At 43.4% G+C, this 16,411-nt stretch overlaps 1 protein-coding gene across 1 annotated transcript; it reads right to left on the bottom strand.

Annotated features, from left to right (window-relative positions):
- Positions 1–536: 536 nt before the first annotated feature.
- ZBTB8A (zinc finger and BTB domain containing 8A) lies at positions 537–9,862 on the bottom strand (the record flags this gene model as incomplete). Its single annotated transcript, XM_080693471.1, has 3 exons — positions 537–869; positions 5,021–5,190; positions 9,043–9,862. 3 exons carry the CDS (start codon positions 9,860–9,862, stop codon positions 537–539), a joined length of 1,323 nt encoding a protein of 440 aa, XP_080549597.1.
- Between the last annotated feature and the right edge of the window lie 6,549 nt (positions 9,863–16,411).

The following is a 16,411-nucleotide window of genomic DNA, read 5'->3' as shown; positions in this document are numbered from 1 at the left end:
TATTTTATTTGGAAACAGGGTCTCACTAAGTTGCTGAGAGCCTCACTAAGTAGCTGAGGCTGGCTTCGAACCTGCGCGATCCTCCTGTCTCAGCCTCCCAAGTGCAGGGATTACAAGCATGTGCCACCATGCCCGGCTTAGTTGCATATATTTTTAAAACACTTTAAAATTGTCTTCCATAAAGTTTGGTGTGATAAATTTATTTAAAATTTCTCTTTAAAAAAAAAAGATTGCTAAGTAGATTTTCCAATATCTTTTAGAAAAAGTACCTCTGTAGTAAAGTATGAGGATAGTTGTTTGTTCATCATGCCAACTCAAGCTAAGTCTTACTTTCCAGTGCAGCAACATGTTTGAGTAAGACAGTTCAGAATGGATACAGTGGCCTGTCCAGAGAGCATGCAAGTTATATTGAGTCATTTCAGTCAGTATGATAGTTTGTTAACCGAATTCTGACTGTGGAAAAGAGAGATACAGGAAGTGCGTGTACACTGCAGACATGCCTTGCAGACATGCCGGCTCTGTTGGTTCTGTTACAGCTACCTAATGTTGGGCTTTATTTCTTTTTCTTCTTCTTCTTCACTATCATCAACCTGTTGTATGACCAGATCAGCAGACCCATCCTCTACGATCTCCACATAGGATCTATTCTCATCTTCGCTCAGGTGCCACCGCGAGTCCTTATCTCCTTCAGCTGGGGACATGAGGTGGTGCTCAGCTTCCAGGTCAATGGGGAGGCTGTCTATGCCCACTTCAGCGAGGCACTCGTTACATAGTCTGTAGCGCCTGGTTCCTTCCTGGACCACTTGCCCTGTGAGGTCAGTCACGTGGCGTTTGCATTTTCTGCAGATTAGTTTGCATGCCTGGTGAATCTGTGTAGAGATTTAAACAGTGATGAAAATGCTGTTTCAAAAGCAGGACACTAGGCTATCGTAGGTTATCAGTTCATAAAGTCATGCATAAAACTCAAATTCACACCAAATTATTAGAAAAGATCGTAGGAAGCTGGGCGTGGTGCTGCACGCTTGTAATCCCTGCATTTCGGAGGCTGAGACAGGAGGATCGCGGTTTGCAGACAGCCTCAGCTACTTCTGAGGCCCTCTGCAACTCAGTGAGACCCTGTTTCAAAATAAAAACTGAAAAATAGGTTGGGGGTGTAGCTCAGAGGTAGAATACCCCTGGGTTCCTTCCCCAGTACTGAAAACAAACAAACAAACAAAAAAACCTAATTTAGTGTCTGGTAAATATCTAAGAAAATGTATGGAACAACATTCAATATGGTTATCTTCTGCTTAACTGTTGACATATTAATCAGTAAATACTGAAAATACAATTGGAATGAATATTTATTCCTCCCATGATAAGATTCATCTCTCTCCCTCTAACTGAAATATTATCAACTTAACAAAATATAGTGAAACACCAGCATGATGTTAAGTTGAAAATACCAACGTGAACTCAGTACACACACACACACACACACACACACACACACACACACACGCTGTTCTGCCCACTGAAATAGTATAAAAGAAATTATACTCCCATAACAATGAATGAACAAAGTTTGATCTCTGATTTCATTCCCCTGCATGGCATCAAGACTTCTTGAGAAGTATCTGACTATAGTTTTATAGTACGGGAGGTATAAGGTGAACCTAGGCCTCTCTTTTGGGGCAACTTTCAAAATGTAAATTGTTGTGATAAAAGGACACAAGAGCCACTTCAAGACAGAGAATATTCAAGCCGTGCGTGGTGGCACACGCTTGTAATCCAAGTACTTGGGAGGCTGAGACTGGAGGATAGCGCAGGTTCAAAGCCAGCCTCAACTACTTAGTGAGGCTCTCAGCAACTTAGTGAGACCTCGTTTTCAAATAAAATAGAAAATCGGTTTGGGAGTATAGCCCGGAGGTAGAAAGCCTCTGGGTTCCATTCCCAACACCACAAAACAAAAAACAACAACAAAAGAAAATTCACCAGATAAAACTGTGAAATATATTGAGCCAGGCTTGGTGGCGCATGCTTGTAATCCCAGTACTTGGGAGGCTGAGACAGGGGGATAAAAGGTTCAAAGTTAGCCTTGGCAACTTAGCAAGGCAACCTACTGAGACTCTGTTTCCAATAAGATAAAATTGGGCTGGGGGTGTAGCTGGGAAGTAGAATGCCTCTGGGTTCAATCCCCAGAACCAAAACAAAAAACAGGTTTGTAATCCCAGCATTTGGGAAGCAGAGACCACAGGATCACAGTTCGTGGACAGCCTCAGCTACTTAGTGAGGCCCTTTGCAACTCAGTGAGACCCTGTTTCAAAAAATAAAAAGACTAAAAAATAGGCCCGGGAGTGTAGCTCGGAGGTAGAATGCCCCTGGATTCCATCCCCGGTACCGCAAAAAAAAAAAAAAAAAAAAAAAAAAAAAAAAAAAAAAAGAAAGAAAGAAAGAAAGGAAGGAAGGAAAGAAAGAAAAGAAAAAAAAATAAAAACCGTGTGAAATATAAAAAGATTAAGCCAGGCATGGTGGTGCATGTTTGTAATCCCAGTACTTGGGAAGGCTGAGGCAGGAGGATCATGGCTCACAGCCAGCCTCAGCTACTTAGGCCCTCTGCAACTTATAGCTACTTAGTGAGGCCCTTTGCAATTCAGTAAGACCCTGTTTCAAAATACAGAATAAAAAATAGGGCTGGGAGTGTAGCTCAGAGATAGAATGCCCCTGGGTTCCATCCCAGTACTGCAAAATAAATAAATAAATAAATAAAATTTTAAAACTAAAGAATAAAAATAGGGCTGAGGGTGTAGCTCAGAGGTAGAATAATCCTGGATTCCATCCCCAGTACTGCAAAAAAAAAAGTATATATATATATACACACACACACACACACACACACATATATATAAAGTATATAAAAAAGTATATATATATAAAAGTATATACATACACACACACACACACACATACACGGAACATATATATATGGAATAATTATTGTAAATCAAAACACAATGAACCAATGAAAATTCCTGACATTGTGATATTGTAAAACAACGAGGCTTACAGGGTGTGGTGGTGCAAGCTTGTAATCCCAGTACTTGGGAGGCTGAAACAGGAGGATCACAGATTCTGGGCCATCCTCAACTACTTAGTGAGGCCCTCATCAGTTTAGTGAGACCCTGTTTCAAAATAAAGGATAAGATGGGTGTGGTGGTGCACACTTATAATCCCAGCACTTGGGAGGCTGACACAGGAGGATCACACAGGTTCAAGGCCAACCTCAGCTACTGAGTGAGGCACTCAGCAACTTAGTGAGACCTATTTCCAAATAAAACATAAAATAGGTCTGGGAGTGTAGCCTGGATGTAAAAAGCCCCTGGGTTCCACTCTCAGTAACACACACACACACACACACACACACACACACACATAATGGGGTTGGGAGGCTGAGACAGGAGGATGGCAGGTTCAAAGTTAGCCTCGGCAACTTAGTGAGGCCCTGTTTTCAAATAAGAAATAAAATTGAGTTGGGGGTATAACTTGGAGGTAGAAAGCCTCTGGGTCAATCCCTAGTACCAATAATAAAAAAGTAAGACAACTCCTTGTGTGCTTGCATGTGGTACTGGATGCTGAATCCAGTGGTACTCTTTAGCTATATCCAGTCCTTTATTTATTTATTTATTTATTTATTTATTTATTTATTTATTTATTTATTTTTGCTACTGGGGATTATTGAACCTTATCTTTGAGCTACAACCCCAGCCCTATTTTTTATTCTTTATTTTGAAACAGGGTCTCACTAAGTTGTAGAGGGGCTCACTGAGTAGATGAATCTGATCTGGCTGTGAACCTGTGATCCTTCTGTCTCAGCCTCTCAAGTACTAGTATTATAAAAGCACCACCATACCCTGCTTGCACAGCCCTTTTGAAACAAAGTTTCACTAAATTGCTCAGGATGGTCTTGAACTTGAGATCCTCCTCCTCTTCAGCTTCTCCAGCAGCTGGGCATGAGCCAGGCACCTAGTTTAAGTCAACTTTGAAAATTAGTAATAAAAGAGAGAGAGAAAAAAAAGCATTTATCCTTCTCCTGTAGGCATTATATTTCAGAGTAAACAGATAACAGGTAATGAAGGAAAGCTTTGCTTTATAGAATTCCAGCTAATAGTGTAGAAGGAATGATAAAGTCATAAACCATTTCTTAACTCTAAGTAAAATTATTAATCCTAATTTTGACAGAGACTATCAGTTGGTGCTGATACCATTAAATGAATTGTTGGTAGGAAAGTGTATAATTGTATGATGCCAAAATACTTCCACAAAAATAATTCCTTTCTAATCACAAGGCACTACATTGTGTGTGTGTGTGCATGTGTGTGCGTGTGTGTGCGTGTGTGTACACACATGCATTATGTATAAAGTTAATAACTTGGAGGAATTTTTTGCGGGGAATACTAGGGATGGAAGCCAGGGTCATTCTACCTCTGGGCTGTACCTCCACCCCTATTTTTTATTCTTTATTTTGAAACAAGGCCTCAAGCTGGGCGTGGTGGCGCACGCTTGTAATCCCCCCCCCCCCCCCCCCCCCCCCGTCCCCTGTGCTTGGGAGGTGGAGACAGGAGAATCACGCAGGTTCGAAGCCAGCCTCTCTGGCTTAAGAAACCCTGTTTCCAAATAAAAGTATAAAATAGGTCTGGGTGTGTAGCCTGGAGGTAGAAGGGTTTCCAGGAACCCCAGTACCACCAAAACAACAACAACAACAACAACAACAACACACACACACACAAAAAAAAAAAAAAAAAAAACAAGGTCTCAGTTGTAAAGGGCCTCACTAAGTAGCTGAGGCTGTAGGAGAAACCGGATCTTTTTGTCTCAGCCTCCCAAGTACTGAGATTACAAGTGTGCACCACCATGCCTGGCTTTGGAAGAATCTTAATATGGCAGAATTGTGTGAAAAGATTTCCCTCCATAAATAGATTATCCTAAGGCAGATAAATGAGCATTTTTCTCAAGAAGTAACATGTTGAAAAGTCATACATACTGTGCGGAAATGGCTGCTCAAATGGTCCAGCCGGCTGAACCTTTTCCCACAAGCCTGGCATGGATAGGGCCTCTCTCCCGTGTGGCAGCGCAGGTGACGCTTGAGGTCTGCTTTCCGCTTCACCACGTGTGTGCAGTATGGGCACTTGAATCGCATCCTGGGAAGGTCATCTGTCACAAGATACTTTGATTAATTCACCAGAGAGATCATAATAACAATTCCATTGACATAAAGAATCCAGAAGAAGTCAGGTGTGCTGACACACACCTGCAGTCCCAGTACTTGGGAGGCTGAGACATGAGGATTGCAGCCTCAAGACCAGACTCAGCAATTTAGTGATGGCCTGTCTCAAAATAAAAAATAAAATATGGCTGTACATGTAGCTCAGAGGTAGGTTTCCCCTGGGTTCAATCCCCAGTAATACATATACACACACATAAACACACACAAACACACTCCCAAAGAAGCTTGTTAGCCCCATCATAGAAAGATAAAGGAAAAGCCGGGTGTGGTAGCGCATGCTTGTAATCCCTGCGCTTGGGAGGTGGAGACAGGAGGATCGCACTGGTTCGAAGCCAGCCTTGCTGGCTTAAGAGACCCTGTTTCCAAATTAAAAAAAATATATAGGAAAAAAAAATAGGCCAGGCGTGGTGGCACACGCTTGTGGCACACGCTTGTAATCCCCACGCTTGGGAGGTGGAGACAGGAGGATCGCACTGGTTCAGAGCCAGCCTCGCTGGCTTAAGAGACCCTGTTTCCACATAAAAAAGTTAAAAAAAAAATAGGTCTGGGAGTGTAGCCCGTGGGAGTGTATCCCGGAGGTAGGTAGAAGGGCTTCCAGGAACCCCAATACGACCAAAAAAAATAGGTCTGGGAGTGTAGCCCAGAATGGCTTCCAGGAACCCCAGTACCACACACACACACACACACACACACACACACAAAAGGAAAAAGAAAAAACGTATTAAGACTAGATTGTCAGCCAGGCATGGTGGCATGCACCTATAAGCACATACAATCCCAGTACTTGGGAGGCTAAGACAGGAGGCTCCCAGGCTTGCAGTCAGCCTCAGCTACTTAGTGAAGGCCTCCAAAACTTAGTGAGACCATTTCAAAATAAAGAATAAAAAAAGAGGGCTGGGGATGTAGCTTGGAGATAGAATGCCCCTAGGTTCAATCGTCAGTACTGCAAACAACAATAACAACAAAAATGGGTTGGAGGGTATAGCTTGTCTTAGAATGCCCCTGGGTACAATCCAGTGTGCGCGCGCGCGCACACACACACACACACACACACACAACTAGATTGTCAACATAATCCTAGGTACAGAACTATAACTCCTGCATTTGATATATTTACAAAGTTTAGATAAATCTGGAGTGCCATAGTTTTTATTTGACACAGTAGAGTCATTAGTTTTCTTGTGTGTGTGGTTTGGGTGACTGAACCCAGTGGCATTCTAGCTCCAATCTACACCCCTAGCCCTATTTTATGAGTTTATTTATTTATTGATACTGGAGATTGAACCCAGGTATATTCTACCTCCTAGCTGCACCTGTAGCCCTATTATTTATTTATTTGTGGTACTAGGGATTGAGCCCAGGGGCATTCTACCTCCGTGCTATACCCCCAGCCCTATTTTTGTTTTTTATTCTTTATTTTGGAACAGGGTCTCACTGAGTTGCAGAGAGCCTCACTAAGAAAGTGAGTCTGTCCATGAACAGTGATACTCCTGTCTCAGCCTCCCAAAAGGTGGGATTACAACCATGTGCCATCACTCCTGGCTAATTTTTTTTTTTTTTTTTGCGGGTTTGGGGATGGAACCCAGGGGCATTCGACCTCCGAGCTACACCCCCTGCCCTACTTTTTATTCTTTATTTTGAAACCGGGTCTCACTGAATTGCAGAGGGCCTCACTAAGTAGCTGAGGCTATCTGCTAACCGCAATCCTCCAGGTCTCAGCTTCCCAAATGCTGGGATTACAAGCGTGCGCCACCACGCCCGGCTACTCCTGGCTAATTCTTTCTTTCTTTCTTTCTTTCTTTCTTTCTTTCTTTCTTTCTTTCTTTCTTTCTTTCTTTATTAAAATTATTTTTGTGTGTGTGGTACTAGTGATGGAGCCCAGGGGCATTCTACCTCCAAGCAACACCTCTAACCTTATTTTTTTTTATTCTTTATTTGGAAACAGGGTCTCAGTGAGTTGCAGAGGACCTCACTAAGTAGCTGAGGCTGTCCCCAAACCCAGAACCTTCTGTCTTAGCCTTCCAAATGCTGAGATTATAAGCGTGCGCCATCACGCCCGGTTTAATTCTTTACTTTGAAACAGGGTCTCATTGAGTTGCAAGTGACTTCACTAAGTAGCTAACGCTGTCCTTGAACTGATATTCTCCTGTCTCAGACTCCTGAATGCTGGGATTACAAGTATGTGCCACCATATCCAGACCATTATTATTATTATTACTTTTTTTTTTTTTTTTGCAGTACTACAGACGAAACCCGGGGCTATTCTACCTTTGAGCTACACCCCCAGACCTAGTTGGGTTTTTTTTGGTGGTACGGGGGGGGGGGGTGGAACCCAGGGGCTTTTCTACCTCTGGGCTATACTCCCAGACCTATTTTATTTTATTTATTTATTTTGAGGTACTGGGATGGAACCCAGAGGCTTTCTACCTCTGGGTATACTCCCAGACCTATTTTATATTTTATTTGGAAACAGGGTCTCACTAAGTTGCTGAGAGCCTCACTAAGTAGTTGAGGCTGGCTTCGAAACCTATGCGATCTTCCTGTCTCAGCCTCTCAAGAACAGGGATTACAAGCATGTGCCACCATGCCCAGCTCCCAGACCTATTTTATACTTTATTTGGAAAAAGGGTCTTACCAAGTTGCTGAGAGCCTCACTAAATAGCTGAGACTGGCTTTGAACTTGTGTGATCCTCCTGTCTCAGCCTCCCAAGCACTGAGATTACAAGTGTGCGCCACCACGCCTGGCAGCCAGACCTAGTTTTTATTCTTTATTTTGAAACAAGGTCTCACTGAGTTGCAAAGGGCCTAAGTAACTGAGTCTGTTCACGAACTCAGCCTCCCAAATGCTGGGATTACAAGTGTGACCCACCATGCCTGGCTTTTTATTTTTTAATTTTTAGATGGAATTTCTCAAGTTTGATGAGAGTCTCACTATTTGCTTAGGATGTCCTTGAACCTGGTATCCTCCTGTCTCAGCCTCCCAAATACTGGGATTACAATTGTGTATAATTATAATGTGTACCACATCTTACCGAGACATTAGGTTTTATTTTATTTTACTTTTTTTGTGGTACTACAGATTGAACTCACAGGCATTCTACTTTTGAGCTATACCCTCAGCCCTATTTTAATTAATTAATCAACTAATTAGTTAATCTGTGGTGCTGGGGATTGAACCCAGGGCATTTTTTTTTTTTTTTTCTGTACTGGAGATGGAACCCAGGGGCATTCTACCTCTGAGTCACATACTTCCAGCCCTAGTTTTTATTCTTTATTTTGAAACAGGGTCTCACTGAGTTGCAAAGGGCCTCACTAAGTAGCTACGGCCGTCCGAGAACTGTGATCCTCAGCCTTCTGAACACTGGGATTACAAGCGTGCGCTACCACACCCAGCTGGCATTCTACTTTTGAGCTACATCCCCCAGCCCTATTTTTAATTATTATTATTATTATTATTTTGTGTGTGTGTGTGTGGTACTGAGTGGAACCCAGGGGCTTTTCTACCTCTGGGCTATACTCCCAGACTTATTTTATACTTTATTTAGAAACTGGGTCTCACTAAGTTGCTGAGAGCCTCGCTAAGTAGCTGAGGCTGGCTTTGAACCTGTGCAATCCTCCTGTCTCAGCCTCCCAAACGCTGGGATTACAAGTGTGCACCACCACGCCTGGCTAATTTTTTTATTTTTTGTAGTACTGGAGATTGAACTCAGGGACATTCTACCTCCAAGCTATAACCCCAGCTCTACTATTCATTTATTTATTTATTTTTTCTTGGTTACCTGGGAAGCTCCTGGACGTGATGTCAGGTCCTTGCCCGTACTGATAGCTGTCGGGAGCAGAGTCCACTTCAGCATCCGAGCGTGCCAGCTCGTCAGCCTGGGAAACTCGGCTGGAGGAGTCGGGCTGCCGCACTTCGCGTTTGCTGGACTTATAGGGAGAGGCGTCAGTAGGCAGCGGAAGCCTCGGGTGTTTGGTCTTCTTAACCAGGTCCTTCCTTTGCTCCTGCTTGACCACAGGTTGAGTGTTCCGCTGGGAGGCTGGATGGTAATTATATTTACTCCACGACTTTCCACTGACCATGCTCACTCCCTGATCCGGGCTGAAGTGAGAACGCGGGGAGCTGCCTTCTTCTTGCCAGCCGCCACTATAAAACGCAGGCTGCTCCACGCCATTTGAACAGGCCTCCTTATCTGACAGGCTGAAGTAGCGATCTTTTTCTTTCTCACTAATGTCCAGGGAAGACTTAATAAAAGTCTTACAGACACTAATGACATCAGTCATCTGAAGGAAGCTAGCGGCGGACATCACTTCTATGACATTCTGTCCAGTGAGAGAGAGTTTGCCAGAATAGACAAAGTCCAAGATAACCGTGAACGTGTCGGGGGAGAAAGCCTGAAATGTAGCTGTGGTCGGCGGACTTGTCTCCTTGGAGTTCTGAGAAAGCAGCATTTTGAAGTAACCGCTACTAGCAAACAGCACATTTCGATGGGCTTTGAAGATCTTCCCTTCCACTAGGATGCTGCAGTCACAGAAGACATCCTGCCTGCGCTGCTCGTTCAGCTGTTGTAGGAGGTGTGACTGGTGAGAGGAGATCTCCATCCTGCAGGGGAGACGCTCAGGCTTCCCCCAAGTGACAATAATCCCTTCCTAGGAGGAGGAAATGGACATCATGACCAGAAGCTTCTCCCCCTCCCCATCAAAACCACTTTTTTTCTTGGAGAATATAGTTTCCAAGATACAGAAGATAATAGGTTTTAAGACATTATTAGAACTACTAGTTATTATTATTTTAGAAAACGGTTTGTTTCAGTTGGGCATGGTGGCACAGGCTTATGATCCCAGTACTTGGGAGGCTGAGACAGAAGGATTGCAGGTTCAGGACAGCCTCAGGAGTAGTGAGACTCTCATCAACCTAGTGAGACCCTGTTTCAAGAAAAAGATAAAATAGGACTGGGGGGTAAAGTTTGGAGGTAGAATGCCCCTGGGCTCAATCCCTAGTAACACACACACACACACGTTTTGTCCATAATCCTTTTTTTTTTTGTACTGGGCATTGAACCTAGGAGCATTATACCCCCCAGCCCTATTTTATTTGTTCTTTTTTTTTTTTTTTTTGCGGTACTGGATATGAAACCCTGGGTCATTCATTTTACTTCTGATCTATACCCTTCCCCCCTTTTTTTTTTTTTTTTTTTTTGCAGTATTGGGGATGGAATTCAGGGTCATTGTACCTCCGAACTACACTCTCAGCCCTATTTATTAGTCTTTTTATTTTTATTTTATTTATTTTTTTTGTGGTTCTGGGGGTGGAACCCAGGGGCATTCTACCTCTTGGCTATACTCCCAGACCTATTTTTTATATTTTATTTGGAAACAGGGTCTCACTAAGTTGCTGAGGCTGGCTTCAAACCTGTGCAATCCTCCTATCTCAGCCTCCCAAGTACTAGGATTACAACAAGCATGCACCACCATGCCTGGTTTTATTTTTTATTCTTTATTTTGAAACAGGGTCTCACTGAGTTGCAAAGGACCTCACTAAGTAGCTGAGGCTGTCCTCGAACCGTGATCCCATCCTGTCTCAGCCTCCCAAATGCTGGGATTGTAAGCATGTGCCTCTAAGCCCAGCTGTTTGTTTGTTTGTTTGTTTATTTTTGCGGGTCTGGAGATGGAACCCAAAGACATTCGACCTCCGAGCTACAGGGTCTCATTGAGTTGTGAATGGCTTCCTCACTAAGTAGGTAAGGCTGGCCATGAAACCAGATCCCTCTTCTCAATCTCCCAAGTACTGGGATTACAAGCACACCACCATGCCTGACTTGTTTTTTAATTTTCACTAAAATTGCTCACTTAATTGGTGAGGCTGGCTGAGAACCTGCTTCAGCCTCCCAAGTACTAGGATTACAGGTGTGCACCACCACTGGCTCATTAGCAAGCTTTTATTTATTCACTTATTTATTTATTTTGTGGTACTGGGGATTGAACCCAGGGGCATTCTACCAGTACTCGAGAGGCCCTCCTGGGGGGATCACAGGTTTGTGGCCAGTATGAGCAACTTGTGAGGCCCTCAGCAACTTAGTAAAACCCTGTTTCAAACTAACAAATAAAACAGGACTGAAGTTGCAGCTCGGAGATAGGATGCCCCTGAATTCAATCCCCAGTACCTCAAACACACACACACACACACACACACACACACACACACACACACACACTCTCTCTCTCTCTCTCTCTCTCTCTCTCACACACACACACACACTCACACTCATACATACATACTATGAGCCAACCAAATAAACCTTTCCTTCTCTAAGTTGTGCTTGTCAGATATTCTAGTACAATGCCAGAAAAGCTGACTAAAACACCATTTTAACATCCAAAGTAAGATTTTTGTGTAGCAGTTTAATAGTAATTTTAACACTCGCAAACCTGTTATTAAGTCATTATGGGTCAAAATCATTTAGCAGAACATGAAATAATAGCAGAAAGTGAGAACATGGCTTAGGAACACAAATAAATTTCTGAGGCCCCTAATCTCTGGCACAGTCTACTAAACCTCCTCTAATTGATGCGAAACTGTACCGAACTGGCTGATAAGTTATTTTATTTTATATATATATTTTTGTACCTGAGGCTGAACCCAGGGATATTTTATTCTAAGCTACACCCTGAGTCTATTTTTATTTTTTATTTTTTATTTGGAAAACAGTGTCTCACTAAATTGCTGAGGTTGGCCTCAAACATGGGAGTATAGCTTGGAGGTATAGCTTGGAGTTAGAATGCCTGTGGGTTCAATCCCTAGTATCACACATACACATCACAAACCACTCCAAAATTATTATAGAAAAAGACTTAAAGCCAGGCATGGTGGAACATACCTATAATCCCAGCACTTGGGAGGCTGAGACAGGAGGATTGCGGACGGCCTCACTAACTAGCTAAGGCTGACCACAAACCTGCAATTCTCCTGTCTCAGCTTCCCAAGTACTGGGACTATAAGCATGCACCACCACACCAGGCTTGGAAAGGGAAAATCTAATCTAGAAACTTCATAATCCTTAATCTTTTCTCAGCTGCAAAAGTACTGCAAAAGATGTGTGCCACCATGCTCAGCTCTGGTAAGTTATTTTCACAATTCATTAAGTACAAGTCAGCATTGTATCAATTTTATAAATATAAACAGATATAGAGATGAAGAGTACTATGATGAATTTATGCCTATAATCAGGTTTTTCCCAAATTTAATATAATCCAAGTTCTAGTTAATAATGGGTTTCAAAATTATAAACCTAGCCAGGTGTGGTAGTGCATGCCTGTAATCCCAATATTTGGGAAGCTGAGACAGAGGATCACAGGTTCACCGCCAGCCTCAGCAATTTAGTGAGACTCTCAGAAACCTAGCGCGACTCTCTTTCAACACAAAAATCTAAAGGTTTGGGAATATAGCTTGGAGGTATAGCTTGGAGTCAGAATGCCTCTGGGTTCAACCTCCAGTATCATACACACACACACACACACACACACACACACACACACACACAATCACAAACCACTCCAAAATTATTATATAATAAAGACTTAAAGCCAGGCATGGTGGAACATACCTATAATCCCAGCACTTGGGAGGCTGAGACAGGAGGATTGCGGATGGCCTCACTTAGCTAAGGCTGGCCACAAACCTGCAATTCTCCTGTCTCAGCTTCCCAAGTACCGGGACTATAAGCATGTACCACCACACCAGGCTTGGAAAGGGAAATTCTAACCTAGAAACTTCATAATCTTTAATTCTACCCCACTAGGTATGTTCAATCTTTAGGTAGAAGCCTCATCCATAGGAAGGTCAAGGTCAGGCACCACCTACATTAAGAGGAAGTCCAGACCTCCACCCTTCCTGTGCTACCCTACCCACTGCCACATTGGGCCCTATAAAATAACTGTGAAGCCATAAGAAGCTGCTCTCATGCCCCCCAGGTGGCCCGCATTCTCCCTTGAATGTGTATTCTCACTTTCCTAAGTAAATCTCTGTCTTTGTTTCTTTCTTTCTTTCTTTTCTTTTTTTCTTTTTTTTTTTTTTTTTTGGTGGTACTGGGGTTCCTGGAAGCCCTTCTACCTCTGGGCTACACTCCCAGACCTATTTTTACATTTTTTTATTTGGAGACAGGGTCTCTTAAGCCAGCACATGCAGCTGGCTTCGAACCTGCGCGATCCTCCTGTCTCTGCCTCCCAAGCGCAGGGATTACAAGCGTGCGCCACCACGCCCGGCCTCTGTCTTTGTTTCTGACTTGAACATGCTGAAATTTTTTTTCTGCCACAGAAGCCAAGGACCCCAAGTCCTGAGGTGAGTCTCCCTTCCCCAATCCTTGGAACTCCTCAGGACTCCACAGAATTATGTTTTCCCCTGACAGGTTCACTCCTCAGTACCAAAAAAAAAAAAAAAAAAAAAAAAAAGAAAGAAAGAAAGAAAAAAAGAAAAGAAAAGAAAAGAAAAAAAAAAAGGACTTGGTCACTTGGCTAGAGGTTCAGGCCTTCACGTACTCATTATGTGCCCAAAGACCCAGGCCTGCCGATTCCTTATATGACCATGTCTCCAGAGTATAGACAAAGCAAGCATACTCTGCCAATAGAGGTAGAATATATTTAGGATTATGTCAGACAACTGCAGAAACAAGCAGGCATGGTACTGCACGCTTGTAAGCTCGGAGGTAGAATGTCCCTGGGTTCCATCCCCAGTACATCCACACACACACAAAAAAAAACCAAGTGTGCATGACTATGACCATGACCACCTGTTATGTTTAAAATTTATTTTAGCTGGGCGTGGTGGCGCACGCTTGTAATCCCCGCGCTTGGGAGGCAGAGACAGGAGGATTGTGCAGGTTCGAAGCCAGCAGCGCGCTGGCTTAGGAGACCCTGTTTCCAAATTAAAAAAAAAGTAAAAATAGGTCTGGGAGTGTAGCCCGGAGGTAGAAGGGCTTCCAGGAACCCCAATACCAGCAAAAAAAATTTATTTTACTTTGGAGCCAGGCGTGGTGGCACATACCGGTAATCCCAGTGCATGGGAGGCTGGAACAGGAGAATCCCAGTGTTGAGGTAAGCCTCAGCAACTTTGTGAGACCCTGTTTCAAAACAAAAAAATAAAAGGACTTGACAGCTTGGAGGTGGAATCACTTGGGTTCAATCCCCACAGCCACAAAAATAAACAAATAATTCTGAAACAAATACTTTTGCACATAAATCCTTGAGCATTTGTAAAAATAATATGGTTTTTAGAAGTGAAGTTTCTAAGTGGGCACTGATAGACTATCCTCCCAAATTATTATATCAGTTTACAGTTTCAAGATGGGTATAGTGGTGCACACTTGTAATCCCAGTATTTGGGAGGCTAAAACAGGAGGATCGCAGGTTTGAAGCCAGCTCCGGCAACTTAACAAGGTCCTGCGCAACTCAGTGAGACTTTGTCTCCAAGTAAGGAATGAAATTGGGCTGGGGAGCCAGGCATGGTGGTGCATGCGTGTAATCCCAGCATTGGGGGGCTGAAACAGGAGGATCACACAGGTATGAAGCCAGCCTCAGCTACTTAGTGAGGCCCTTTGCAACTCAGTGAGACCCTGTTTCAAAATAAAAATAATAAAATTGGGCTGGGTATGGAGCTCGGAGGTAGCATGCCCCTGGGTTCAATCTAAGTACCATAATAAGTGAGTAAATAAATAAATAAAAATTGGGGGGGGGTTACTGGGGATGGAACCAGGGGCATTCAACCTCCAAGCTATATCCCTGGCCCTACATTTTATTCTCTCTTTTTTTTTTTTTTTTTTTTTTGCGGGTCTGGGGATGGAACCCAGGGGCATTTGACCTCTGAGCTACACCCCCTGCCCTATATTTTATTCTTTATTTTGAAACCGGGTCTCACTGAGTTGCAGAGGGCCTCACTAAGTAGCTGAGGCTGTCCGCGAACTGTGATCCTCCAGGTCTCAGCCTCCCGAATGCTGGGATTACAAGCGTGCGCCACCACGCCCGGATTTATTCTTTATTTTGAATCAGGGTCTCACTGAGTTGCAAAGGGCCTCACTAAGTAGCTGAGGCTGGCCGGGCATGGTGGTGCATACTTGTAATCCCAGCATGAGAGGCTGAGACTGGAGGATTGTGGTTCACAGTCTCAGCTACTTAGTGAGGCCCTCCACAACTTAGTGAGACCCTGTTTCAAAATAAAGAATAAAAAAATAGGGCAGGGGGTATAGCTCAGAGATCAAATGCCCCTGGGTTCCATCCCCAGACCCACAAAAGAAAAAATAGGGTTGGGGGTGTCACTTGGAGGTAGACTCCCCTGAGTTCCTCCCCTAGTACTGCAAATAAATAAGTAAATAAAATTTTTTGTTTGTTTTTTTGTGGTACTAGGGGTGGAACCCAGGGGCTTTTCTAACTCCGGGCTACACTCCCAGACCTATTTTTACATTTTTATTTGGAAACAGGGTCTCCTAAGCCAGCACACGCGGCTGGCTTTGAACCTGCGCGATCCTCCTGTCTCTGCCTCCCAAGGGCGGGGATTACTAGCACACCCGGCTATTCTTTACTTTGAAACAGGGTCTCACTAGGTTACAGAGGGCTTGACTAAGGAGCTGAGAGTGTCCAAGAACCTCAATCCTCCTGTCTCAGCCTCCCAAGTACTGGATTACAAGCATGGGCCATCACACCCAGCTAGGAAAGGACTTTTTAACTGACTCAAAATATAGATAGCCAGCTGGAGCCGGGCGTGGTGGCACATGTTTGTAATCCCAGCATTTGGGAAGCTGAGACAGGAGGATTGTAGTTCACGGAAAGCCTCAGCTACTTAGTGAGGCCCTTTGCAACTTAGTGAGGCCCTGTTTCAAAATAAAGAATACAAAATAGGGCTGGGGGTGTAGCTTGGAAATTGAATGCCCCTGGGTTCCATCCCCAGAACCCCCCCCCAAATACAGATAGCATAAAATAAAATATTAACATATTTGATTATAAAAAAATTAAAACTTTGGCAGGGCAAAAATTACAATATAAATGTTTCTTAATGATATGAAAGGATGTTCAACCTTATATATAGATCATTTTTCCCTCTCAATTCATTAAAAAAAAAATGGCTATGGGCAGAGCTTAGTGGTAGAGCGTGTGCCTAGCACA

Source organism: Muscardinus avellanarius (assembly GCF_963383645.1).
Source record: "Muscardinus avellanarius genome assembly, chromosome: 3".
NCBI classification, from domain to species: Eukaryota; Metazoa; Chordata; class Mammalia; order Rodentia; family Gliridae; genus Muscardinus; species Muscardinus avellanarius.
Note: the sequence above shows the minus strand (reverse complement) of the source record. Positions and strands in the feature narration are given on the sequence as shown.